This window comes from Marmota marmota, unplaced genomic scaffold (genome assembly GCF_001458135.2).
Source record: "Marmota marmota marmota unplaced genomic scaffold, marMar, whole genome shotgun sequence".
NCBI classification, from domain to species: domain Eukaryota; kingdom Metazoa; phylum Chordata; class Mammalia; order Rodentia; family Sciuridae; genus Marmota; species Marmota marmota.
The window spans coordinates 13,877,321-13,904,191 of NW_026000016.1; the positions used below are offsets into that span (position 1 = coordinate 13,877,321).

The 26,871-nt window shown below is 46.8% G+C and overlaps 1 protein-coding gene across 1 annotated transcript in view; it reads left to right on the forward strand.

The window, feature by feature from the left end:
* Positions 1–26,871, forward strand: part of Frmd4a (FERM domain containing 4A) — a 574,514-nt gene that overhangs the window by 505,691 nt on the left and 41,952 nt on the right. Inside the window, 3 exon segments of the mRNA XM_048809187.1 lie at positions 14,906–14,982; positions 19,667–19,805; positions 25,560–25,701. Of these exon segments, the coding sequence (XP_048665144.1) occupies positions 14,906–14,982; positions 19,667–19,805; positions 25,560–25,701 (358 nt within the window).

Here is a 26,871-nt window from a genome sequence, read left to right on the forward strand (position 1 = left end):
ACTTCCCTGGGCCTCGGGTTCCTCCCCAACAAGGTGGTTGATATAGCTGATAAGGAGTCTTGAGATTGAGGGAATATTCAGGAAGAGGAATAAAACAAGAGGCAAGCTCATTTTAAAGCCAGGGGGGGAGTAATGAATAAAAGAAAGAATGTAAATTAGCATTTTTCCAGGAGAAGGTGATAGAAGGGGAAATGCCAGTTTCTGTGTCTTTGTCCTCCAGATGAGCCAGAGCCCAAGCTAGAGCTGATTAAATGACCAAGAGTAGCTTTTCTCCCCCAGCTGATATGCCTTTTGTGGTATGTGGTCTCCCAGGACTCCTCTGATTCCCATGCCAATGCCCGGTCACCTAGACTTCTTGTCCTCCCTGCCCCTACACAGGCACGTACACCAGCACCAAGAAAGGCCACGTGGATAGCCACGTTGATTGTGTGGACAAGAGAGGTCAAACACGACACCAGGTATTTATAACATGCAAATAAACACAGCCGGACAACACAGTGGCTCCCTAGAGACTGACAAGCTTCTAAATAACTCTGCAGATGCAGATTCCCACTCCTCAAGGCCCCATTGACCTTGGATGTAATTTGAAGAAGCAAATCAAAACCAAATGCTATTGTTGGATCCCAAATCACTGCAGAAAAGCATCCACTAGCCTCATTCACTCCAAAAGGAACCACGAACCAGTAGTAGCTTATGAATAGCTTTGGTGTTTCTGGCTTGTAAACCAAAGACTTTGCAGAGTACAGCAAGAATATTGACCACACGGTCTCAAGGGCAAATCTCTTTTATCTCATGTTACTCCTTGAAATGTGTTCTTCCCTTGTCTCTTGATAAAAACCACAGGGCAGTGTGTGGCTTTTCTGATCACTCCTACATTAAATATCAAGTCGTGCAGTCCCTTTAAGTAGCAAAATAAGCTTTTCTTAAAAATCAGAATGTCCAGTCCTTTAGGAAAGCTCCTTGTCAGGTTTCTGCCCATAATAAACTACCTGAGATAATCAATTTATATGGACAAAAGCATCATTTTGGCGTGCAGCTTGGATGCTTCTAGTTCCTTATCTAGTTCTGTTTCGCTTTGGGGCCTGTGCTAACCTGGCAGGAGCAAGTGGTGGAGAAAAACCACTCATTTCATCACCAAAACAAAAGACAGAAGAGGAGGAATCGGAGTCTTCAAATCCCCTTCAGGGGGCTGTGGTGGCAAAGGGGTAGAACACTTGGCTAGCACATGTGAGGCACTGGGTTCGATCCTTAGCACCACATAAAAATAAAGAATAAAATAAAATCCCCTTCGGGAGCAGACCCCATGACCTGGGGTGCTCCCACTAGACCCCACTTAAAGGTTCTATCACCTCCCAATGGCACCCCCCCCCGGGGGGGCCAAGGCGTTAACTTTGGGACCTTTGGGAGACATTTAAGACCTAAACGATAGCAGTTCCCAGTTTGATTTAAAGTTAGGTCTTCTCCCATCTCCCAGTTGGACTCCACCTGTCCTCCAGCTCATGTGACCTCAAGGGCACCTGTCGAGCTCTCTCAATGACCCAACGCACCCTGTTCCAGTAGGTGGAGGGGGGTCAATAGGCATCATCTTTGATGCCACGGCTTTGCTCTCTGGGGAGTGGTGAGTGTACAGCACATCCCTCTCCCAAAGACACCCTCCTCTAAAGAAGCTGTCTGGCTTTCCACCCTCCTAAACCTTCACACCCCAGCTGTGGGTGAGGGATTTCAGAGTCATCTGAGGTTTTTTGGTTTTGTTTAATTTTCCAATTGTGATAAAATTCACACAACCTAAGACTTCCCCTCAACCACTTTTCAGCGTACGGTTCAGTTGTGTTAAGTGTGTTCACAGTGTTGTGTGACGCATCTCCAGAACTGTTTTCGTCTTGCAGAGGCGACATTTTATAACCAATAAACAATGATTTCCCATTTCCTCCCCACTGAGCCTCTGGCAGCACAATTCCACTTTCTGTTTCTATTCTTTGACTATTCTAGATATTCAGATAATGCAACTAAAGTATTGGTCTTTGGGGGCCCATTGGGTTTCATTTGTTGATTTGTTGTTGTTTTGTTTTTTGGTATGGGGGATTGAATCCAGGGCACTCTACCCCGAACCCCATTCCCAGCCTAAAGGATTTTGTTTTGTTTTGGGCCCTATTTTTTTTGGCGGGGAGTACAAGGATTGAACCCAGGGGCACTTTACCATTGAGCCATATCTCCACTCCTTTTTATTTTTCATTTTGAGACAGGGTCTCACTTAGTTGCTTAGGGCCTTGCTAAATTGCTAAGGCTGGCTTTGAACTTGTGATCTTCCTGCTCCAGCCTCCTGAGTCTTTGGCATATGTGCATCACCCCAGCCGCAGACCATTTAATATCTAAACCAGGCCACTATTAACAGTGAAAAGAGGCACCAGGGTTATCAATTATGCCAGGATGTCATTCAGACCAGGGCTGCTGCAGGCAAGCGGCGTCACGTGTTGACCCGTCTAACAGCCAAGTAGGCTTCCTAACTGGCTCTTGGCCCCTGCTCTTTTCCTCCTTCTGGAAGGTCTGCTCCCAATTTTCTTTCAAGGTGTAGCTCATCTCAAGGTCTCAGCCAGGTCTTCCATTTTATCATCCTTGGCTCTAGTGACACAGAGGCAGTTACCCACTGACAGCATAACTCCCAGCAAGCCTGTGTGGGGTCAGCGGATGGAGATTCCAGAGAGCCCTGGGCAGTGATGTAGACCGTCCCACCACTAATTCTTTATCTCTGGCATGTCCAACAGATGTTTCTGGTGGCTACGTGGGGTTTTGTGCATCTCTTCACTGGTCCTGAGAACACTCCGGAAGTCACATATGGGCATCTAATGTAGCCCATGGGGTCCCTGTGCTCCCTGCAATGTGCTCAGCTACTTGCAATGAATGTTCCTGTTCTGGCTTTTAACAGGAGAGGGGCTGTAGGTTCCAACCTCGGGGTACTCAAGTTTAACTGGCGTCCAAACCCCAGTCCTACCTTCAGTAAGCATTAGAAATCCCAGCTGAGTGAGTTTCTGTGTGTGCATGTGTATATTTAAGTACATGATTGAGTTTATGTTTGAGGTTTGAAGACTCATAAAATCTAGTCACTGGCCAGATTTTCACCAGCAGCAGAGCAGCGAGAGGAGAACAGCGCACTGTCAGGGCCTCTGCCCCGCTGCCCCGCTGCCCTGGTGCTGATGGGCAGGGGAGTGAGTCGCCACAGTGGAGGCCCCCGGCAGAGGAGAAGGGGCACTGGCCCGGGAACTGTCTGACAAGGGTGAGCCAGCTTCCTTTGGAAAGGGGTACACTGAGGATTAGGGGGCCGTTTTTTTTTCCCTGGACTACCGCTACTTTTGAGGACTTTGAATGAGTTTTAATCATAGATTATCACTGATCCCTGAGGAATCCAGTCCAGGATTTACTGGCCAAAACAGCAGAAGGCCACAAAGAACCTTCTTGTCACTCCCCTTTCTTCCTAATCCCCAGCCCTAGGTACCCACGATCTACTTTGTTTCTCTCTGAATCCGTTTATTCTGGACTTTTTAAAAAAATAAATTGTGGCCTTTTGTGACTAGCATGTTTCACTTAGAATAATGTTTCCAAGGGTTCCTTCGTGTTGTGACATGGATTGATCTTCATTTCCTTTTTATGGCAGAATAATATTCCAGTATCCTTTGATAGTTACTTCACCATTTTTTCCCGCACCAACATAACATGCACACACACACACACACGCACGCACGCACGCACACACACACACACATAAATGGCGTCCCAGACCCCTCTACCTGTGTGGTATACAGCTGCACAGTTATGCACTTGGTTTCTTTCTGATATTTACTCAGATATCACCTTCATGAGACCTGCCCTGACTACCTTCTTAACAATGATGACCCCGTCCTAGCCACCTTACCTGTCCTACATTTGTCCTTGCCACCTGTTACCCTTGGACTCTCTATTCCCCCTGGTTTTCTTATTCATTTCTCATTTATCTCTTTACCACTTTCCTCAAAAGATGTCCAGGGCAGTTTTATTCACTGCCGTATCCTGGGGGCCTCTCAGCGTCTCACACACCATACACTCCACAAATGGCTGGATGGATTAAAGTGTGGGGGCAAAATATCTAATAGCCTGTTGCCAGCCACCACTAATTTTGAAGACTCTCCATATGTATTTGTCCAGCGGCCTCAGATTTAATTGTAACTAGGACAACTCGTGTAAGGAAGGGTCTGTGAGAGCTCCCTCCACGTAAAGAGCAAGACATCTGTACGGGCAAGGAGGGGAGCAGAGATGTCCTGTAGCTCTCTACAGCTTCACTTTGTGGATGAAAAAATGAAAAGCATTAAAAATCGCTCCCATCTGGGCTCTCCTTTGATTTCATTTTTTTGCCCATTGAACCAAAAGGAAGCTGAGAGCTAATAGTAATTAGATATCCAGAGCATATACTGGAGCCCTGCAGACACTGAACAATTCCAGCTAATCTGGGCTCCTTTTCTTTCTTAGACGCAGGAAGCATTAGGTTGGGAAGCCTGCTTGTTGAATTCTAGTAACCTCTTTGTCTTAGACCGTCGCCGCTTGTTTCTGCTGAACATACGGTACTTAGGGAGTTCTGAGTTATGTGAGGTTTTGTTGTTTTTTTTTTTTCTCATATTGTGCATGATTCAAAGGGGGAAACCCAAGCTGAATTGACCTTCCTGAAACTGTTAAACCTGTTTAGCACCAAGCCCCAGCACAGCCAGAACCTGTCCCCAACTCTGCCCACGATCCTGGGACTCAAGAGTCGGCACCTGCTGGAGGGGCCAGTAGACTGCACCATACGGGTCCAACCTGCCCCCACCCCATTCCAACAAAGAGCCTGGAGCAGAGGAAGATGTTTCCAGGCAAGATGAGCTGTGACAATTCTCTCCAGGATTCTAGTTGGAGACCGTAAGCTGCTGGGATTGTAGATGTCCCCAGTTCTCTCTGGGCTAGAGATGAGTTCCCATAGAGCTTCCAGAAGGAGGACTGTGGCTTCTTGGTTGTGGCAGAAATCCCTCTGTGGCTGGCTGCAATCACCACTTCTGTGTTGCTACATCCCTTACAGTTGAAAAATGCATTTTTAACAAAATGTCTGGGTTCAATCACTGGAGATTCCTTACCTCAAGGAAGTAGCTTGAATTCAAGCAGAAAGAAGAGAGTGTGAATACCTGCTCCCATACTGTATCATCTGTGTAACATTGAGAAAGTAACTTAACCTCTCTGAACTTGGGTTGCCATAATACGTACCTCATAAAGTTTTTTATTCATTCATTCATTCATTCATTCATGTATTCATTCAACAAGCAGTTATTGAGTACCTAATATGTCTCAAGAATTGTGCTCAGGGCTAGAAAAATAACATTCCAGACCTTAAGTCTCATGGAGAAGATATTTGAGTAAAAAAGACATTCATAACACAGGATGATAGTCATTGTCATAGAGGGCTGCACATGAATATCTGGGAGAACCAGCCCAGCCCAGACTGGGATTAGGAAGTATGGGGGGCTGGGGACCCTTCTAGTGAAAAGAAAGCAGTTCAGGACAGATTGCTGAAAGTTTCAATTTCCTCTTCTGCTGTCACTTCTCTCCCTCCCCCCAAATTCACGGTTCCTCCAGTTGACCTGCCAACTTTAGAATTCTCCTGGGGGGGGAGAATCAGAGCTTTAAATAGAGCCAGCCCTTCTAGAAAGACAGGGAATTTAGACATGAAGTCCTCGTCCCTAGAAAATATCCCCTCACCTCTCTTCTTCCCGGGATGGCAGTCCAGAAGGAGGATCCAGAGAGGGAGAGCACCAACATCAACAAGGGCCAGAGTGCAGAGATGGCCTCTGTCTGCCTTGGGGCAAGCCAAACTCAGAACCTTGGATACAAAGCTGGGAGAAAAGGGAAGCAGACCCTGCACCTCGCCCCCTGCTGGCTGCAGCCGCAATTGCAGAGCAGCCTGCAGGACCCCGCAGGGGCTGATTTGAAAAGCAAGCTGCAAATGTCTAGCTGGCTGCCTGCTCCCCTGCCTAGCTCCCTGGCTCACTCTTCAACTAGGGGAGCCTGGAAACTTGCACCTGAAATCTCACAGCACACAGCACACCTCCCTCCTATGCCCACCAACCTGAGGACTGTGACCTTATCCCTCCCCAGAAGGAGGGGCTGGTTCTTGAAGCACCAGGGATTTGAGCACGCAAACAAGCTACTGTTGAAAAATGATTCCTGAGCAGCGCTTGCTGATTTGCCTTGTTTCCTTTCCTTTTCTTTTGTTTCCTCCTTTTCCTCTTCTTCCTCCTCCCCTCCTTTTCTTGCATAAATGACACTAGAGTAGAGTGTTGTCATTTTCTTTTTAAAGCTTGACGCCTTTTGGTTAGGAGAGGTATACCTGAATTTCCCTGGTTGCCAACCTACTCTTTCCCATTCCATCTCTGTCTCCCAAAAGGTCAGATGACCTCCCCAAAGGACCTGGGATGTTTCAGTGACACCACATCTTTATATAGAGCTACCAGGTGTGGGAGAACTGACAAATTCCCCCAAATAGAAAACTACAGTTCCCCCACCTCCAAAGTCTGCCCTCCAAAGTAGTAAAACCCTGCTTTAAAAATGACACTTTATAGCAGTCCAAAAGATATCTTTGCCAAAACTGGTGAAATGGCCCGTCCAGATTTTCTCCCCAGATGCACCCAGTGCTTCTCAAACAGATTGATTCAACCCTTTGAGGTATCCAAAGTTGAGGTAGGTCTTTTTCAAGGAAGGTCTGAGGGACAGAGAGATTAGGCCACAATCACTGGGCCACAGTGCTCATTGCAAGGAAAGCCAAAGTTAGGCTCAGATGCTCGACATCCTTGGGACATTATCCCTCATTGATCCCCAGAGGCATATTCAGAGGGAGGCAAGAAATTTCATCAGGAGGCAGAAGGTAGGGAAGGAAAAACTCAGCTTGCCTTTAAAGTATTTACATTCTCCAAAGCATTACGGTAGAGTCTCTCTGCAAGAAAAGCCAAAGTACACACAAGAAAATAATATAGAGAAAAGCCCTCTGGGGAGAAAAGTAAAAGAAAATCTAATCCAATGGAGGGAAATAAACTGGCCTGTTTCTCCACCGACTTGTTAAGGACTCATTAACCTCTTTCTCTTTTCCCTTTCTAAAGATTCTTAAGCCAAAGGAAGCTAAAAGGGTTTTTAATGGGTTAAAAAGAGGCCATCCATTAAAGGGTCAAGGACTGGTGTGCTGGGCATCTGTCACCGGATTAACCAAATCAATTTGGAGCTCATGTTGTCTGACAGAGGAGGCAACTGGCCGGGGGAACATCTTGATTCCATTAGGTCTGGCTGTGGAGAAATATTAACCATTGTTTTGTTTACTGGGTGTGGGGCCATCTCTGCAGAAAAGAGATAAAGAGATGCCAGGGAGCCCTCTTCCACACAGGTAATATGAGACACACAATCACCCATGTTCGTGGAGTTTGGAAGGCCTGATTTGGTTCTGGTGATAGGCCATTCTGCTGTGGTTAATATCAAGGCACATTATAACAGGATACTTGCTTCTCAGGGCAAACATTTTTGAGATTAGAAGTCACAGCCAGAAAGTGATCAGAATGAACTATAATCACAATTGCTGCCGATGTGGGAATTGGCTGGAGAAGACTAGAATGAACCAGCCCAAAGAGCACAGGGCAACCTGCAGCTCAGACGGGATGATCTGATCAAGAAGCCTTGGTGAGGCTTAGGCTTGCATCACAAAAAATCCAACAGAACAGAAAACATACTTTTGAAACACCGCTGGCACCATATTGGTCATCTTTGAAAGAAAAGAAAATTACACAAACCTGTACTTTGGACTGATAGGTACTCAGAGTCCTCAGAAGTTTTACATTAAGACTAATACTGGCATGTAAACAATGAAGGAGAATGGACATAGTAGTCTCTAATATTTATTGAGTGCTTACTGTGTACTAGATACCATTTCAAGCACTTTTCATTAATATAGCAACCTATGAGTAGTGTTGTTATCAGTAACAGTATTTTGAACATGAAAAAATTAAAGACGTTGGGCTGGGATGGTGGCTTAGTGGTAGAGCACTTGCCTAGCACAGGCAGGACCCGGATTCGATCCTCAGCACCACATTAAAAAAAAAAAAAGACGCAATTATGTGGAAGATAATATGACTTTGAAAATTATGCTTTTAGTCAGTACTATCCTGCTTGAACTCTTATACATAGGAAAAGTTTAAAACAAAATACTCATTTTTTTTAATTCAAAAGAATAGCTATGGGGCATCCTTGAATTTACGGTCTGACTCTGACCTATGTGTAGAATGTAGCAACACCTGTGCACCCTGATGTCTTAGAAACGAGGACGCTAAGATAAGGATGGACATCAGGCATGGCTTCCAGCTAGAGTTCTTGCTCTTGAAAATGATGAAGCAAAACAGTCAAGAATGAGTGACAGTCATAAGTGCTGATTATTTGGGACACAAGCGTGAGCCCTAACTTGATGAGGTGGACAGTGTCTCCATCAAGTTTTAAAAGGCTGGTGGTACAGAAACCAGAGATGAGCTCTACCAAGGAACTAACCACCAGAACGTGCATCACTCTACTCTTAGTAAAAGTCTAGTCTTCCCAGCTAGATCCTAAATTCCTTATAAGAACAGTTATCCCTCTATCCCTGTGCAGGTTGGCTCCAGGACCCTACTTGGATACTAAAATTCACCAATGCTCAAGCCTCTAGTACAAAAAAAAAAAACAGTGTGGTATTTACATAGAACCTGTGCGAACCCTCCTGTATACTTTAAGTCATCTCTAGGATACTTATAATACCTAATGTGATGTAAATAGTTATTGTACTGTGCTTAGGAAATGATGATGAGGAAAAGAATCTGCATGTGTTTTTGCATTGTGTTGCAGACAGGATTTTCTTTTTCCAGGTATTTTTGATCTCTCGTTGGTTGAGTCAGGTGCAGAGTCCATGCATGTGGAGGGTTAGCTGATAAACATGTGCTGGGCACATTTCTGCTCATTAGCATTAATGAGCATTAGGCCAGCACACAGAAGACACCCACTAACGAATCAGTAGAAAAGGATGGGGATTGGATGATGCCTAATACCCAAAGGTTTTGTTTCTCTTAACAAATAAAGTAAAATATCTTGAATGCCTGTGGGACTGATATAAAACTGACATATGGTTTCAACCTATGGCTTCATCCTGCTTTTGTACACCTGCTTTTTTGCCCCCTAAAAATGATTGTGCCACCATAGCAGAACCCTACCAGGGTGCATGTGACAAAAATCTCCTGAGCACAGGCTTGGGGGCCTCTGTGGCAACTCACATCTTAAACTCCAGGCAGCTCGGGTTCAGCGGCTTCCTCCTTTTGTCCTGCAGATGGACAGCAACTCATTTTGATTTGCTGAGTGTGTAAATAAACCTAGAGGCTTGTGAGAGGCTTTCTGCATGTAGAAAGTAGAAAGGGCAGAAGTGAAAGAAGGAAGTGGAGTTTTACTTAGGATGTCTCATCCTGGGCTTGGAGTCTGATTCTTCTTATTAGAGGACTCCTTGCTGGAGTTTGGAAAGCATGCAGCTTCGTTTAGACTGCCAAATCCTGATCATTTGAAGAAGCGACAATTTATTTAGCCAGAGCTTGAAACATCTTTGTTCTCATTCATCGTCAGAGCCCCTTGTGGAGTATTAGAAAGAGCCCAGTATGGGAAGTCACAAGATGTGCCTCTCAACATCGATGACTTATTTAACCTCTGCCCGTCCCTTAACCTGTGTCACTGGAGGATGCTTCATCTGTGAAAGGAGGGGATAGAGCAGATTGCTGCTGTGATTCTGTATAATGGCCCCTCTGGATGAAGCAGGAAGTTACTCATAGGGACATCATTAAGAGGCTTGGTGACTCAGCCTCAGAACCGGAGGAAGACAAGGCTCCCTGAAGTACTGATCAAGAACAAGAGCCACCAGACAGAGCTTCCTCCCAAGCCCAGATTTCCACATCATCCTGAGTGCTTGCCCACCATGCCACTTGCTGTCCCAGCGCTCGGTAAACCCTGGCTACAGAGGAAGTCCAGTGGAGCCGAGGCCCCTTCCTCTGCCCCAGCCTTCAGCCATACACAGGATGTGGGAATTCGAATCCAGCAGACTAGCTAATAGGAACCAGTACCAAGGCCCTGGCTCATTAAGGATTTATGGTACACCCTGTTGCACTCAGGGCTCAAAAGCAGTATTATTAGCTACTCTTGTTTGCTCTTTGTGGATAAATGCCCCCCATCTTCTGTTTTATACATGAGTACATTAAAGCCAAGTAGAAGGTTTGTGACTACATTGGGAATCACAGCATGCTGAGGTCAGAAACTAAGAACCCACATCTAGGCCCAGGGTCTCAACAATGGTGACAAATCCTGTTTTGGTGAAACCACTTCCTTTTCTTTTCTTTTCTTTTCTTTTTTTTTTTTTTAAGCCACTGAGCATCCCCAGTCCTTTTTATTTTGTGAGAGTCTTGTTAAGTTGCAAAGGGTCTCACTGAGTTGCCCAGGCTGGCCTTGAACTTGAGGTCCTCCTGCTTCAACCTCCTCAGTTGCTGGGATTGCAGGTATGCGCCACTGCACCCAGCGACTCCCTGATGATTCCTCTAAGTTTCTTTTCTGCGCAAGACCAAATCATTGAGGCTGTTCTTAATCATGATTATTGTTGTTTCTTAGTCCTTGATGGAAAGCTACTGAATACTGAAGTGATTGCAATGTGGGAAATTAGAGGAAGCAGGTCTCCAAGAAAAGAAAGTAATACTTGTTATCATTGATAGTATAAAGAGAAGGCAAAGCCATTGTGTAGGGCTAAAATGATTTGGTTTTATACATCTTCCTTGCCAGTCACATTGTTGCTCATTTATGAAACTCATTCCACTTGTAAAGTTAACCACCCATTAGTGACTAGGAACTGTTCCCACTAATTGGTGGACTCGGGGGAAAGCAACATAGTTAGAGGTTGGGGTAATGGACCAGGTGCCCTTGACTTCTATTTCTGGTTCCTTCACTAACTTGCTGTGTGGCCCTAGGCCATTTCCCCTCATTTCTCTGGGCCTCATTTGCCCCAAGAAAATTTCCCAGCCACTCTTCTCGAGGGATCCTAAATGATCAAAATCAAACAAACAAACAAACAAAAAGACATCTGCAGAGCTTTTTAAAGATGCCTAGATGAAGGCATTAGAATGGCCTTGATTTCTAGGTTTTAATTAACAAATCCTTTGATTATTGATAGAACTACACAGTTGAGCTTTTAATTAGCTCCACAGGCATAATTGGCCATAGGAGTGACACATAATCCTAAGGGAACTAGCCCCAAGCCTAAGGATGATCATTATGAGTGTCCCATGGGTCTTTATGTGGAGTTGCAAAGCGCAGTGACATCTTTAAGTGGTGGCTGGCATATGATGGTTGCTTGGATAGCCAAGAAAAGGAGGCTCCCCTGGAGTGGCTCAGACGATGAGGGGCTGCCCTGGAACCAGCGCAGTCAAAGCCGCCTTTCCTTATCGGTAAGAGGGAGGCAGGATCAAGCATCTTTTGTTTGCCTATTGTTTTTGCTCTGCCAGCCACAGAGCCGAGTGTTGAGCAGACAGGGGCTCCAAACCATGGGCACAGGGCACGTGAACAGAAATGCCCCAGACCCCAGGAAGAGCCCCGTGACACCCGCCCCTGGCCCCTAATAGCAGCTGTCCCTGCACTCTGTCTCTGCTGTCTCCATACTTCAACTCACCAGTGTGCCCAGCTCCCCACCTCTCCCCCCTCCTCTAAGTGAGGAGAAAAGGATCCTCAGCCAGCATGCCTGGCACCCTTCTCATGCCCAGCGCAACAATGCCATCCTGAAAAACTACCCTGTCATTCATCCATCTCACTCCCACCTCCCCTTCCCAATATTCCATTTGTAAGATAAAAAACACATCTATAAGGTGCTTAAAGCAGGGAAATCCATTGTGCTGCACCCTGTTACATGCGTTTCTACAGACAGTACATCATCCTAGAGACATGCCTGGGAGTCAGAACCCAAGGGTTCACTGCTGAGAACAGCAGCCAGAGGCAGAAGCTGTCCCAGAGGCAGCCACAGTGGCCGCAGACAGAGGGGCTGCAGCAAGCCCAGATGGTTTTGTTTGGTCCCGTTGGCAGACACGAGGATCTCCACACTGAACAGCATGAGGGACCACTTAGAGCAAAGGCGTGGTCTGTGTTTTGTTTTGCAAGGAGTGGGGGAAGGAGGGGTTGCCAGGGAACCAACCCTCTGAGCATTCTGCTCTGGGTTCTTTATCTGGGGGCTTCAAATGAAAAGGCACAAGTGGGGTTTTCTCACATATGGTCGCTCCAGGTGTGGCTACCTTTTCTCCCTGTAGGGGATAGGAGAATCCAGCCTCCCTGGGTCCTCCTACCAACTTAACCCCACCCCCCACCGTGCTGCTGAGTCTTGGACAGAGCCTGTCAGCACCGGCATCAGCCCCAGAGCCAGATCAGCTACATAATTGGCAAGACCAGTGCAAGATGGAAATGAGGGCCCCTTGATGAAAACTTATTAAGAATTTCAAGATGACAACAACATAGGATTCATCCAAGCACAGGGTCTTTCTGAGTGGGGGTCCTTCAGGTCACACACCCATGAAGCCAGTCCCATCCAAGATCCCACTTTGCCTGGTTAAGGTGGGTACAAGAGCATGGGCTGAGTGACCATCAGCCATCAATCATCCATCTCCATTTCTTCAGAGGAAAGAGGACAGACAGTAGGGTAAGAAAATAAATCTTTATACTTAAAGATTTCCAGCCTATAAATAATACAATTCCCCTTAAACTCCAAAGTCAGGGCTTCATTAGGAAATTTTTTAAAAGCCTGCAGTTATTTATTTGCCAGTATTGGGGGGAAGTGAGAACAACTAGGAATCAGGAAGATCCAGGTGTGTAGAGTACATACTTTGTGCCAATATGGTACTAAGGAGCTGCTGCAGCTAAGATCTATCTTGGGGGCCCTTTCTTGACATTTTATGAATGGGGAAACTGAGGCTAAAGGGAATGCCGCAACTGGCCCAAGGTCTGGCAACTTGGAAGCATGGGAGCAGATTCCAAATGTCTTAGTCAAATTCCAAAGCCTTGGTGCCTGGCCTTGCCACTCTATGTGCCACCTGTGGGTGAAAAAGTCAATGCCATGGAACCTATTAGTTCTGGGTTTTTTCTTTTTTCTTTCTTTTTTTTTTTTTTTCTTTTTTTTGACTCTGATGAAATTTGGGTGAAAACTCCATAAATACCTAGCAACCAGGGATCAGAGAGGAACTCTGGGTGTTTCCACTGAGGCATCCACAGTGGCAGAGCATCCAAGGAGAGCCCTTGATGTGATATTTGAATAATAAAGACACTGCTAAGGCAGGTGGACACAAAGCTGTCTGAGCTAGCTGGCTTTAGAGCCCCTCCTTTCCTTCAGATGTCTCTCCATCCACTTGGAATTGGAATTGACCTTAAAGAGGAAGAAAAGTGCAGTTTCCTTGGGTTTCAGAGTACATTGCACTCCGAGCTGCTTATGGAAGAGGGAGCTCTGTAGGAAGAGTCAGTTGATATCCCCATCTTATTACTTACACAGACAAAATAATTTTAAAATTTCAGAGAGGAGACTGTAGAGATAAAAGATGCAGCCATCCTAGAAAACCGTTTTATTCCAGCTCAGCTCTGCGTGGATGATGAACCTATTGACCAAGCACTGACCACCAGCATCCTGAGCCTGAGGAGACAGTGTGATCTGATGCAGGGAAATGGCCCTCACATCTTTAAGGTGGAGGAAACACAGCAAGTCAGAGTGGGCCAGGAGCCTCCAGTCAGAGGACTCTGGGTCTGGAATGAGACCTTAGAAAGCATATGTCCCAACTTAGTGGGCAGAAAAAGGGGGATCCCAGGGAAGAATCAGCCATCTCCAAGAGGAAGGATGAGAACAGGATTTCTGCTCTATTTCAGCAAAATAAAGTCACATCCTAAGTTTATGGAAGGGGATACAGCATCCGTCAATATAAATGCAAACATGTGGGCGCTTGACTTTATCCTCCTGACATTTCCCAGAGGGTGAAGCAACTTTCATTCTCATTCAGAGAAAGGAACCCCGTTCCTAGAGCAATTCCATGCAGCTCTAATTGCTTCCCAGCATTGCCATCAGATTTCTAGTTAAGGAGCTTTCTGCTTCCTTCTGTTGCTGGAAGGGATCTGGCTGCAGTGTCCCTCTAGGGACACAACTCTTGCTTTTCTTTGTGCCACCGAAAGAATGGGCATGGCAGGCTCATACGGTGATCTTGAGTCGCCTGCCCCTAACTAAGGTCCCGGCAGCCTCCGCCCTTTGCGAGCGCGTCGGAGGCTCCTGCACATTAGCGGCAGGAAGTGGAGTCCCGATGGGAGGCTGGGAATTTGAACGCCTTCCCATTTCAGCACTTGAGGGGAGGAAGCGGCTCGGCGCTCGGCTCCGCGGCACAGATGGCTCCCGCTCCCCTCTGAGCGCCCGCGCTCGCTCGGCCTCCTGGCCCTCCCTCCTCTCTGCGCCCCCTCCCCTCCCCCGTCCTTGGAGGGAAAAGTCTGCAGAGCTGGGAACTGTCTTGAGAGTTCAACAAAGGCGATCCAAAGGGGAGCAAGTGGAAAAGAACTTGTTTTGTTCCCGTCCAGAAACCTGCAGGAAAATCCACACCCTCGGTGCCTGGTTTTAAACGGAGAGCTGGTGTGTGTGTGTGTGTGTGTGTGTGTGTGTGTGTGTGTGTGTGTGGCTTCAGGCACAGGCGGAGGAGCACAAACAACTGCAAGGTCTCTGCTTTGATAAGGAAACTGCCAGCTGTGGAAAGTTAACCGGGCAAGGAAGGGACGACGTGGGAAGGCAGGCTCCTGAGCTTAAACCACACTGTTTTCTGTCCAGATATTCCAATGGAGACAACTGGAAAACCTGTATTTCAGAGAAAAGAAGTTTTCTGTGGAAGTTCATGACCCCCGCAGGTAAGCTTGAAAAGTCCTTTTCTGGTGAATGCCTGGCATATTATTTATATTATTATTTTGGGGCTGTCACTGTTAGTGTTCAGTTTGGGGTCCGGGGGAGGATGGTGAATCGTGGAGAACAGGGTACAAATCAGGATGGAAAGCTTTGTTGGTAAATGTGGTAGGTTCAAGCGCATGTGTGAGTGTGTGTGTGAGAGAGAGAGAGAATGTGTGAAATTAGCAATTTCATGAATGTCTCATCTGTGTGTGTGTGTGTGTGTGTGTGTTGCACACCACAGAGCTGGAGGGAAGCTTTGTGGCACTCTGTAACAAACACAGAGTTAAACCCAGCAGTGGCCCAAGTCCCTTTAGGAAGCTTTTGCCAGAGAAGAGGCCGAAGGCTCCCTTGTCAGAGCAGTTGAGAGTGAGTGGGTTCAGGCAGGACAATCAAAAGGAATCTGTCACTGAAGCAGTTGTGCTCAACTGTTTTATTCCAGGAGCTATAATTTTTTAATGTTAGCACTGTGGGTGGATATGAAAGAAATACAATTAATTCTCCCTCCACCCCACACTGTACCCCAGAGAGCAACAGGATAAAAGATCCTTGCTCCAAGTAGATGCCAGACAATAAGGGCCCAGGAAGGACTGCAGTGAGCTGCCGTACAAGGGGTCGGGGCAGCTCCTACCCTAGCTTTCTCTTTGTCAGCTGGCAGTCCTAAAGTTGCAGGCAGCCCATAAGCAGCAGTAGAATTTCCTAGAATCAGGCCTGACACATAAGAATAAATCACTTTACTCAGGTCTGAAAACATGGACAATAAGAAGATAGCTCTGGGAAGGTAGGAAAAAGATCAGACGCTCTAGAGAAGACTCAGCGGATTTTAGGTGCTGTTGACACCTAGCTCTGGACTTGAGATGGCATCAGTCCCACCTCACACAGGGCTTCTGGCATAGGAGACAAGCTGCCCTCCGGATGCTGAGATGACGCCCACAGTGAGAGAGCTGAGGCTTGTGCAGTTGCCTGAGTTCCTGCTGCATGATAAGCCATCAGGACTCATGCACTGCTCACTTTGCCATTTAATCTGCTTGAAGCAGCCTCATGCATAGGCGTGAGCTTCTCCCTGCCCTACAGTTACTACAGTTCTAGAAGCTGGAAACCCTTCTAGAGCTTCCAAGTCTCTGCAGTCAGGTTAGATGGTATCATCAGCAGAAGACAGCTTGTTCAGCATTTCACAGGGTCCTGGGACTGGTTTCATGTTCTAAAACGCTCCTCTGCAGAGCACACATATGCATCTGTGTAGGCCAAGGAGGGAGCGATGGATACCAAAAATAGAATCCAGCCAAGAAGAAACATACTGTTATTTTTTCAGGTGAACTGAATTGGACCAGATTTCTAGGCAGATGAGAGGAGGGGAAACAAGTGTTAAAAAGGGCGAAATGAATTCTGCCACCGTGGGTCAGATGCAGAAAAAGGATGCTTGATAGTAAAAATTAAATAAAGATTGGATAATCTAAGGGGCTGTGCATAGGAGAGTGACAGATTCTCTATGCCTATGTTCTATTGGGAATTCTGCTAACTCAGGATCACTTTGCTCAAATCCATTAACTGTGTGTGTGTTGTGAGGGGCACACATGTTCACTCTACATCCATCATCCTATCAGTGATGTAATACTAAATCTCCTTTCCAAAGTCCAAGGCTATCGGAAAGGGTCCAAACCTCACATATCACCATTAAGTGATCTTGAACCTATTCAACAGAAGGGATCATTCCCACGTGCATTGAAATGGGGTCCTCTTCCTTATAACTTCTGGCATAGTTGTGGGGACAGGCAGAAGAATGAATGGACACATGAGGAGGTTTATGGCATGTCTGCATCCTCTCATTGCAACCCAGGAAGTAGGTCCTACTGTCGATCTTGTTCTGTGTGAGAGGCACAGGAATGAAGTGACTTGCTCTGGTTACAATTTCAGTTCTAAGATACTATTTCAGTTGTAAGGTTACAAATAGCTACTATGTGGTACAGGCTAGGTTTGAACCAGGAAGTCTGGGGCCAAAGCTCATGTTCTTTTTGCTACATTATACACAAAGTAGGGGTGCCAGGTGCCAAATGGCACAGAACATAAAAACTAAATGAGGCTGATGATGACGTCCCAGCTGCTCAGGAGAGACTTCCTGAGGAGAGAGACCTGAGTGGAACCTGGAAGGGTAACTAATATGGAGGCCCTGAGGTGGGCCCATAGGGGGCTAAGGGGTCAGATGGGTGTTCCTCAACTGAGAAAATTAGGTGAGAGAGGGAGGGCCTGGTATACACAGAAGAGGGAGGTGAAGGAGCCCAAAGGTGGTAGCCTGAGCTTGGAGTGTGAACTCTGGAAATGAAGCCTGGAGTCTACCAGGTTTTTCTAGAAGTGAGCAGGATGGCCAGGCATGGTGGCACATGCCTGTAATCCCAGTGGCTTGGGAGCCTGAGACCAGATGATCTCTACTTCAAAGCCAGCCTCAGCAAAAGCGAGGTGCTGAGCAACTCAGTGAGAATCTGTCTCTAAATAAAATACAAATAGGGCCAGGGATGCAGCTAGTGGTCGAGTGCCCCTGAGTTCATTCCGTGGTATAAAAAAAAAAAAAAAAAAAAGTGAACAGGATGGTCAAGGGAGGCAAGGCAAGAGGCCCAGGGAGGTAAAAGCTCATTTTGGCTTCAGCTGGAAAGACCCACTCTCCAGATGCCTAAGGAAGGGGAATTGCTTCAGGTTGGCTACCTCAGGGGCAGAGGCAATGCTGCCGCCAGGCCTTCTGCCTCGGCTGGTGTTCCCCTCCCCATGGCGCGATAGAGCAGTTTGGTTAGAGGCCTCTTCCTGTTGCTTGCTGCCTTGCTTATTTGGAGCAGAGAAGGTTCATCAAAATGCCCTCACCTTATCACGGTGTTCAGGGTCAACTCCTCCCCCAGGCCAGGAAGGGAGTGGGAACCAAGTTGATAGGTTGGAAAGTGCCAGATAAAATCGTGTAACAAATGTCTTTTGTGGGAAACTGGGAGGACAGGGACATCATGCAGGGCCAAGGTACTTTCTGAGTTAATCTGGTTAGGTGGGATCCCAACGTTTGTCCTTCCCCTCAGGACACAGAACATGCAGTGAACTGCAAACCCCCATACAGCCTCCTACCTGCCTTCCTTTCTGCCATTCTGTGGGTTTGCAGATACTATTTCAGTTCTAAGGTTTGGGGAAAATAGAAAAGTCAGTGGGGTGGGAAGGGCCTGAGAGGAGAGATGAGTAGAGGAGATAAATTCATGTTAGAGCCAGATTAAAAGCTCTGATTTAGATGCTTCCACGGAAGCATGAACTCTCTTCTCCCTCATTAACCTTATCTGAAAAGCAGCTCTTACTACCTGGATGAAAGTATCCATCTAGTTACTTTTCCTCTCCACTTTGACTTTGTTGTTGTTTGTTTACTCCCAGGAGTAACCGTTTGGCAATTATCATGGAAGCCAAACGGGGAGCTCAGGTCACAGTGTCTTTTCAGATCTGCAGAGGCCCGCAGGGTCTCCTCCTCCATCACTGCCTCCTGTTCAGTTACTTTCAACTGTGTGCTATTTCATGCTCTGGCAACTTTTTTCCCCCTTAACTTTGGTTTGAACCAAAAGGAGGAAAAACCTGCCTAGAATCAGATTTCTAACCACCAGACTTGAATTTCTCCTTAAAAGTTGGTATGAAGAAGACCCACTGTTAAATCTTCAGCCTCCACAGTAACGTGATAGGAGCAGCTTTAAGTTTTCTTCCAGTCAAAATTGGCCACATGGGGGGAAATCCTATTATTCACAAATCCTAATGACCCCACATTTCTTCTAAATTAGATATCATAGTCTTGGACAGTTTTCTTCTGATGTACAGGTCGAATTTCCCCACGAAACCCCCCATAAGGATGTACATTCAAACACAGGTTCTCAAATTTCAATTGTTCTGTTTTAATCTGTCTGTCTTATAAAGCAAATATCACTGAGAACATGACCATGTGACTCTTTTCTTCCCCAAACTCCATTTCCTTCTAGACCATGTTGATTGAGATTAATGTTGCCCATTTTGACTTTTGAGGTCTGACTCCTCCTCTCTGCCCCATACATACTCCACGTGGGTTTGCCTCATTTACATGGAGGTTGGGGATCAGCTGGCTCCTTCTTCCCTGCCTTTCCTCTGCTGATTCTTTATAGTCTCCTGCTCTCCTAGACCTTTCAAGGAGCATTGAGCTGGAGTGCTGTAGGAAGTCCTGTTTCCCTCCAATGCTGTGGCCTGTGGCCATGAGGAAGGAATGGGTTCCTCTTCACCATGGGCAGCACTGCCTGGTTACTAAAGAGCACCACTGGAGGTTTTCCTGTCTCTGAGGTTTGTCTTGGCCCAGTGCCAGGAGGTAAAGATCAGACAGGACTATCCAGTGACCTAGAATGACCTATCTTACCCCTGACAAGAGAGAAGGTTGGCTGAATCCTGAGCCCTGAGGAGTCAGTTTCCCTGCCTACACCCGGGGGTGCCTCTGTGCCTGTGTGTGTGTGTGTGTGTGTGTGTGTGTGTTCCTGCACACGCCTGTTTGTGTGTGAGCTCATCTGTCATCTTCATGCCAGAGTTTTTAGGTCCCAATGTATTCTTACTAAAAGCCGTTGATTGATAAACGGCTTCTCTCCTCATAAACAAGGTTGAAACTTGTGGTTCTTGCTTTTCTAGGGCTTCGGTGACAAGGAGGACATTTGGGCACAGTGGCATTGCAGTGCACACCTGGTATGCGTGTCCAGCATTAATCAAGTCCATTTGGGCTATGGCTATTAGCCAACACCAGTTCTATCTGGACAGAAAGCAAAGTAAGGTAAGTGACCAGGCCTTTCACCAAGTCATGAGCTGGCCTCGGGGCAGCAGTTTAGAGATGGGAATGGATGAGTGGGGGAGGACCCGTGTCCTTGGCCCAAGACTTGCACAGGTGTGGACTTGCCTCTCAGGGCTCCAGGTAGGAGGAAGGAGACTAGTTCTTTAAGACTAAGACAGCACATTCCATGCAGCTTGGTCAAGAGAGGCCCAGCCACCATCAACTGCTCAAGAGCCACAAGAGCCAGATAGGATCCTTCTGAGGAATTCTGAACGTGCTTTTGGAACCCAGGAGACTCTCCCAGGAACAAGTAGTCCAGCCCTTTTTGGTGTTTAAACAGTGACATGTTTTATTTTTTGAAGAGTTAAAAAAAAAAAAAAAGAGAGAGGAACAGTTCTCATCTAATAGACACCACCTAACTGTTTAGGGTAATTGCTGTGAAAAACCCTGAAGGCTTTTCCAACTGCCAACTCCATTTTTAAAAATGCAAAACTGGAAAAGTGAAAAACAACAACAACAAAAAAAGCAGCAGCAACAAGTCTGTTTTCCTAAGGTGGACCCGGAGCCTGGGGCTTAGTCAACATCATCTGTCCAGGAGATTCACCGCCCCCAACCCAGACTTGCCCTGTGTTTTCTGGTGGGTGGGAGAATGACGTGTCCTTGGTTCACACACAGCTTCTATCAACACTCTGCTCCCTCGTCCTGCTCAGGTCTCCAGTACCCTCAGGCAAAGGCCCTGCCAACATGGGTCCTGTACTTTTCCCAGGATCCGGTGGCTTGGGGTGTTTGACATACAGAGCAAGAACAGCCGCGGCCCCTCGGCTGGTGGGCTCCTCTACCCAAGGGGGCTTTTCTCCACTGACTTCTCAGGAGGAGGCAGGACCCTGATCACTGGATTGGGACCCGCTGGGGCTCTTTCTCTTTTGTCTATTTTCATTTATTGTGGGTTTCTGTTTCCTGGGGGAGAAAGTTGGGATTGAGTGGGAGATGAGATAGTATAGGAAGAAATGAAGCTATCCCTTCAGTCCTAATTTAGTTTTAATTCAGGGCCTATAGCATGTGTGCGCACACGCGCGCGCGCGCACACGCACACACACACACACACACACACACACCACCACCACCACCTTTTTGTTGTTGTTGTTGTTCCTGGGGACTGAATCCAGAGGCATTTAACCACTGAGCCATAGCCCCAGCCCTTTCTCTTTTTTTAAATTTTTTTAAATATTTTTTTTTAGTTGTAGTTGGACACAGTACCTTTATTTTTTATTTATTTTTATGTGGTGCTGAGGATCAAACCCAGTGCCTCACACATGCTAGGCGAGTGCTCTACTGCTGAGCCACAACCCCAGCCCCTCTTTTTTTTTATATATATTTTGAGACAGAGTCTCTCTAAGTTTCTGAGGCTGTCCTTGAACTTGCACAGATCCTCCTGCCTCAGCCTCCCAAGTCGCTGGGATTGCAGGCCTGTGCCACTGTGTCCAGCTTTACTTTCTCCTTTGTAAAGCACTGTTCCCTGTTCTAAATCTTCTTTCTGGTCTTTATTTTTGGGTCACTTTCTGGGGTGACTGAGTCCAGGGTGGAGCATTTTTGTAGTTAGGAGTCATGAGCCTTCCAGAGCTCTCCAGGTGTTGACAGGCCTTGGCCCAGGAATTTGAAGCTCACTTGGATCAAAAGAAACAGGGCCAAAAGATTCTGACTCATGCTGCACATTGACACGGCCAGCAGATGCCAGCGATTTGCTCTCCAGTGGCAAAGGCTGGAGGTCAACGCGTTGCAACACCTTCGAACATGGGTACTGTTCAGTCAAGGGATGGTGAGGAGTAGAGGGTTGGGCAAGTCTCCTGGACCTCACTGCCAGTTTCTTTCGAGGGCAGACCACCCACACACTGGTACCACAGTTTCCAAAGGGAAAAAGAAATAGCACATTTTACCCAATGGATAGTGCAACATGGCTGTTTGAGGTCCCCTCTCTGTCCTCTTTTCTGCATAGAGTCTCCTGGATGGCTTCAGCAGGTGGCCTCAGTGTGACTGTTCTCAAAGGTGGTCCTACCCATGGGAAGGCTGCTCAGCAGGTTTCAGGCCAGCCATGATTTGGAGAGTGAGCTTCAGGAAAGAATGGTCACACATCACTGACTAACAAGAGCATCTTTTAAGAGGCAAAACCAAATGCCCCCAGCATTAGGAAGAACTCGGCTGTCCTTCTCAGTAACCCTGAGAGACAGAAGAAAAAGCCTGGGAGGAATAGAATTTTGTCCCAGAAAGCCTCACATACTCACAAATGTCCCAAAGCCCTTTCACTCCTCCTAGGGACAAACTCCTCAAACCCCAGAGACAGGTGAGGGAAAGTTCCCCTTTTTGGACATGGGAGAACTCTGTGTTCCAGAACCGTGACCTTGGACTGGTCTTTGATCACATGTTCTTTGCTCTCCCCAATTAGAGAACAGAAAAGGAAATTCCTGACCTAAATTAGTAATTGGTCAAATGACACAATGTTGGTGAAATGGCTTCAGGAAGTGTGTGCTGTCTCTTGTTAACATCATTATTAAGCTAACATACTATTCTCCTGGCCAATGCATGCGTCAAGTTTAAATTCCCTAAAAGGTCCCCAAGTTAAATCAGAGGTGATGAAATTCCCCATAGGAATTACAGCACCTTTCATTTCTGGAAGGTCATTCTTTATAGATCAGATCCATCTCTGGTGGGCAGCACGGGCTCTGAGTGAGTGATGGCCGACAGGCCTTCCAATGAAAAGCTTCAAATATTTCTGGCCAGCCTGTGTGGGCTGGCAGCTGGCAGGGCTTCCCACTCTACTGTATAGGGCCGTGCCAACCATTCCTTTCTCTGAAGTGCTTCAGCAGAGCCCAGGCCTCCCAAGTGATGTTTATCAACTCCAGAGAGACAAGTGTGGTCTAGTGGTTTGAGTCAGCATGGGGGGTGGCCAAGATTCTCATGTTCTTTCCTCACACTCGGGTATTTCCTTCTTTAAGGGGCATCATGCAGTGTCTGTCTGGCTCTCTCTCTCCCTCCTCTCCTCTCTCTTTCTTCCCCTCCACACCCCCTCTCAGCTCCCCTCCACACAAGTGCATAAAGAGACCCTTGCACCTTCCAAGGTAGGGTGGAGGGGGGCTGTACTAGTTGGTTTTCCATGGTCCATTCAGTATGAGAAGCAAGGCAGGCACTAATTACAACTGGTAACTTCTGTATGCTGACCCCAAAGATCAGAAATGTTGTGAGATCCCAACAATCTCGGCAGCCTGGAGCCAAGGAATGTCTTGTGGACTTGGGAGGGAAATATTTGAAAATATTTGAAACAATTTCATCAAATTGTTTAGATGGAACATCAGACACTTTTTCCTCTGAATTTAGAGCCAGGTCTTCTGGAATTGACCCCCAATGTAAATGTCTTTCCTCCTTACCCTTTTTTTTTTTTTTTCCTTTTTAAAGTCCAGTTTGCTCTCTTTATTCCATCTGGAATCAAAAGCAGAGAGACAACATGGTAGGAAAAATTAAATCTTGCTCACAGAATATCCTCCTTTAAACTGAATAATGTTTATAGGGCAAGACTTTCAGAGAAAGGCGTTCAGAAGTCTGGAGACTCTTCCGGATTGGCACAGGGACTTGACTCGGCAAGGAGAAGATGTCCCCAACAGTGCTCATTTCCTCTTAGCTTCCTCTCTCTGTCCTCACTAAGACTGTTGGGTCATTGTGATATCTCCATTCCAGAAAGTTTCTAAAGCTTCTGAGAATCTGGTCTCCCTTCTAAAGGACAGCTGTTATTCCCTTTCCATATTTTTGCTTTCCACCTCTGAGACTGATGTGTGGCAGGAGCGGAGGGGCTGGGTAAAGACAGGTTTTACATGTGATTATCGAGATCCCTAAAATGCCAGGTGGAATCATCAGTCTAACCCCATTTAACAAATCATTTCCAGGCCTTAATTTATATCCTATTCCTATTGCAACGGCCTTGACATATATTATCTAACTTAGCCCTCATCCCACCTCTGTGATGTCGACTCTCAGATCTCCATGTTACAAACAAGAATCTGAGGATCAGAGAGTTCAAGGGTCAAGGTCCACCAGAGATTAACTGGTTGGGATTCTAACCCAGCTCTCTCTGGCTTCAGGCCCCAGGCCTTTACTACTATGCAGCAGTAGTCTAGGTCATCCTGAGTTACTATTACAAGCTGGTTAAGTGTGGGCTCCTTTTTATTAAAACATGGGTCTTGGGCTGGGGATGTGGCTCAAGCGGTAACGCGCTCGCCTGGCATGCGCAGGGCGCTGGGTTTGATCCTCAGCACCTCATAAAAATAAAATAAAGATGTTGTATCCACCGAAAACTAAAAAAATAAATATTAAAAAATTCTCTCTTTCTCTCTCTCTTAAAAAAAAACAAACAAAAAACATGGGTCTTGATAATAGAGTAGTGCAGAAAGAAAAGAAGTTAATGGGTTGTGCTCGCTGTGCATGCTTGAGGATAAAGCACTACCAGATGGGTGCCGTTGATAGGCTGGGTCAAGGCCTTTCCTGCTTTCTGCTGCAAGCCAAAACCCTGCGAAGGCTGGCAGCTGGGATTGCTGCCATGAATAAGGGGACCCTAACCTGAGGATGCTGACCTGGTTCTAAATGCAAGACAAAAAGTCCAAGTTAGAAAGAAGACTTAAGTCTAGGTTGAGGAAGGACCAGTGGGGAGAGAGAAAAGGAGGCCGGTTCACACCAGGTGAACAAAACAAGCAAAAGCCTCAAGAGTTTCCTCTGGCTTATAGACGTTTGTCTTGCTAACAGGAGGAAAGTGCCCGAGGCCGGAAGTTGTGGTCATTCACCAGTGTGGACAAACACTGAGGCCAAAGGAAGGACATGGCCTCAGAGTCCCAGACTGCTTTTGCAGGACAAATGCAGGCCCCTGAGCCCAGACAGCCTTCCTAAAAGCAATCACTTTTAGGGATGCAACTGTGAATAAAGAACCTTTTTCTTATGATTCTGGCTTACTGTGTCCTTTAGCCAAATGGGGCTAATTAACCGAAGTTTGAGCTATAGCTCATGAAGACTCTGGAACTTACATGTAGGTATCAAAATAGAAGCCAAGCATGTGCCAGAAGTTTTGAATAGTGCCCAAGTGTCCCCATGAGCAGTTGTTCCAGAGGCTTCTCACCACGCACACTGAGGTTGCAGGAATAGGGCACTGACCTTCAGGCAAACTTTCCAAGGTCACATGGATGAGAATTGAAGAGGTCTTCATAATTGCATAATTTATTGGTATTTCTTGAATTTGTTTCACCTGTCTCATGTCATTTAGAAAGCTGAAAATTATTTTTCCTCCATGTTTAAGTTCAACATAATTAGAGTCACTATTTTTTATTGATTGCTGTGTCAGGCAGAGAGGAAGGGGAAGGAGGGGAAGGGAGGGGAGGGGAGGGAACGCCTCACCTCCTTGTGGGGTAGTTTATAGTTGGGAATAATGAGGCTCATGAGATTAAGTAATCTTCCCCAAATCCAGACTTCAAACAGGTGCTCGTAAGCACTACTCAGTTCAGCCTACAGGATCCTAGCCTACGACATTCCATCATTTGTGTAGCTCTGAGCCTCCTCTCTCCTTCACACAGTGTTGGTGATTAGTGATGGGGCTGAGGGACACAAACATCAAGAGGCTGCAGATCCTGGGATGAGTCACTTTGCTAAATTTCAGGACACCGAGTGACTTCTGTCCCCTCTTTGAGAGGAATGTCCTTCCATGACCTGCTTATCCTTCTGTTTTAGTCCAAGATCCATGCGGCACGAAGTCTGAGCGAGATTGCCATTGACCTGACCGAGACTGGGACGCTGAAGACCTCAAAGTTGGCCAACATGGGGAGCAAGGGGAAGATTATCAGCGGCAGCAGTGGGAGCCTACTGTCCTCAGGTAGGGCTGGCCTGCAGAGAGTGTGAGAGAAGGCCTCTTTGTCATGGGTCTCGACCCTTGGGTAGGCTCTGGGAAGCCTGGGGACAGCCATGACACAGCAGGCCACCTGGCATGCTCAACAGAAGCCGGCTTTGTGCTCCACCAAGGTTGGGGCCAAATGGGAATCTGAAAAAAAATGCCCCAAAGGATCCAAGGTGGTGGAGGGAGAACCAATATATCTACATCTATGTAGGACAAACTGCTGGTCACACACAGGTCTCTTCAAGAACCCCCAGAGCCTTTCAGAATACTGACTGTCCTGATGGTCAAGTCAACCTTCAGGAATATCTACTGCCTGGACAGAAAGTCAAGTTTGCTCTGCATCTTCAAGGGAGGATTGCACTGAGGAGGGGTGGAGGTCAGGGTCATGTGCTGAGACCCACATTCTCTTCCCAGGGGCCTCCTCCAGACTTTAAAAGGTGTAGGTTACTCTAGCTCAGGTAGGTGAGGAGAGGCTGGCCACCACTGGGCATGACAGAAAGATAAGCACCTGTCCTCCCCAAAGGTCAGGAGACCCGGTTCTGCTTTTTCTGGGAGCCTTGGGCTGATTGTTTTGCCATAAAATGTTGAGGGGACAGGAGAGCTCTGAGCTCCCAGATCTAGCTGACTTAAGAGCAGGGTGCCTTCTGCTGAAAGGACCGGAAGAAGTTGAGTTGGAAGAGGGAAGGGAGAGAGGAGGGCAGTGGTTACTTGGAAATGTGAAACAAGTGACTAATGAAGGTCACTCCCAAGGCCACATGGTTAAAACCTGATTGATCTGGGGAGCCGTGTCACCTTACCTCTGAGCCAGGAAAATAAAGCAAGAAGTTTTCATCCCACCTCATCTTCCAGGGTCATTCTATAACTGTAGATAGTGACTGCCACAACACATTAAAAAAGGAAAAGATGGGAGAGGGAGGGGCGCTAAAAGCTGTCCAGTTAGCTTTGGACTGGTGTTGTCCAATCAGAGCTGGGAAAAAGTTTAAAACTGAACAACCAGGGAGAGGATGCACGCCCTTCCTGCACAGAGGCGGCTTTACTGTGGGGCTGTAGGAGCAGTAAACCCAGGGCTTCTGGTGGATGGGCTGAGGCCCTGGCAGGCCCTGACGGTATGTTCACATGCTAGTATGTTTTGTAAAATCAACTACGTTC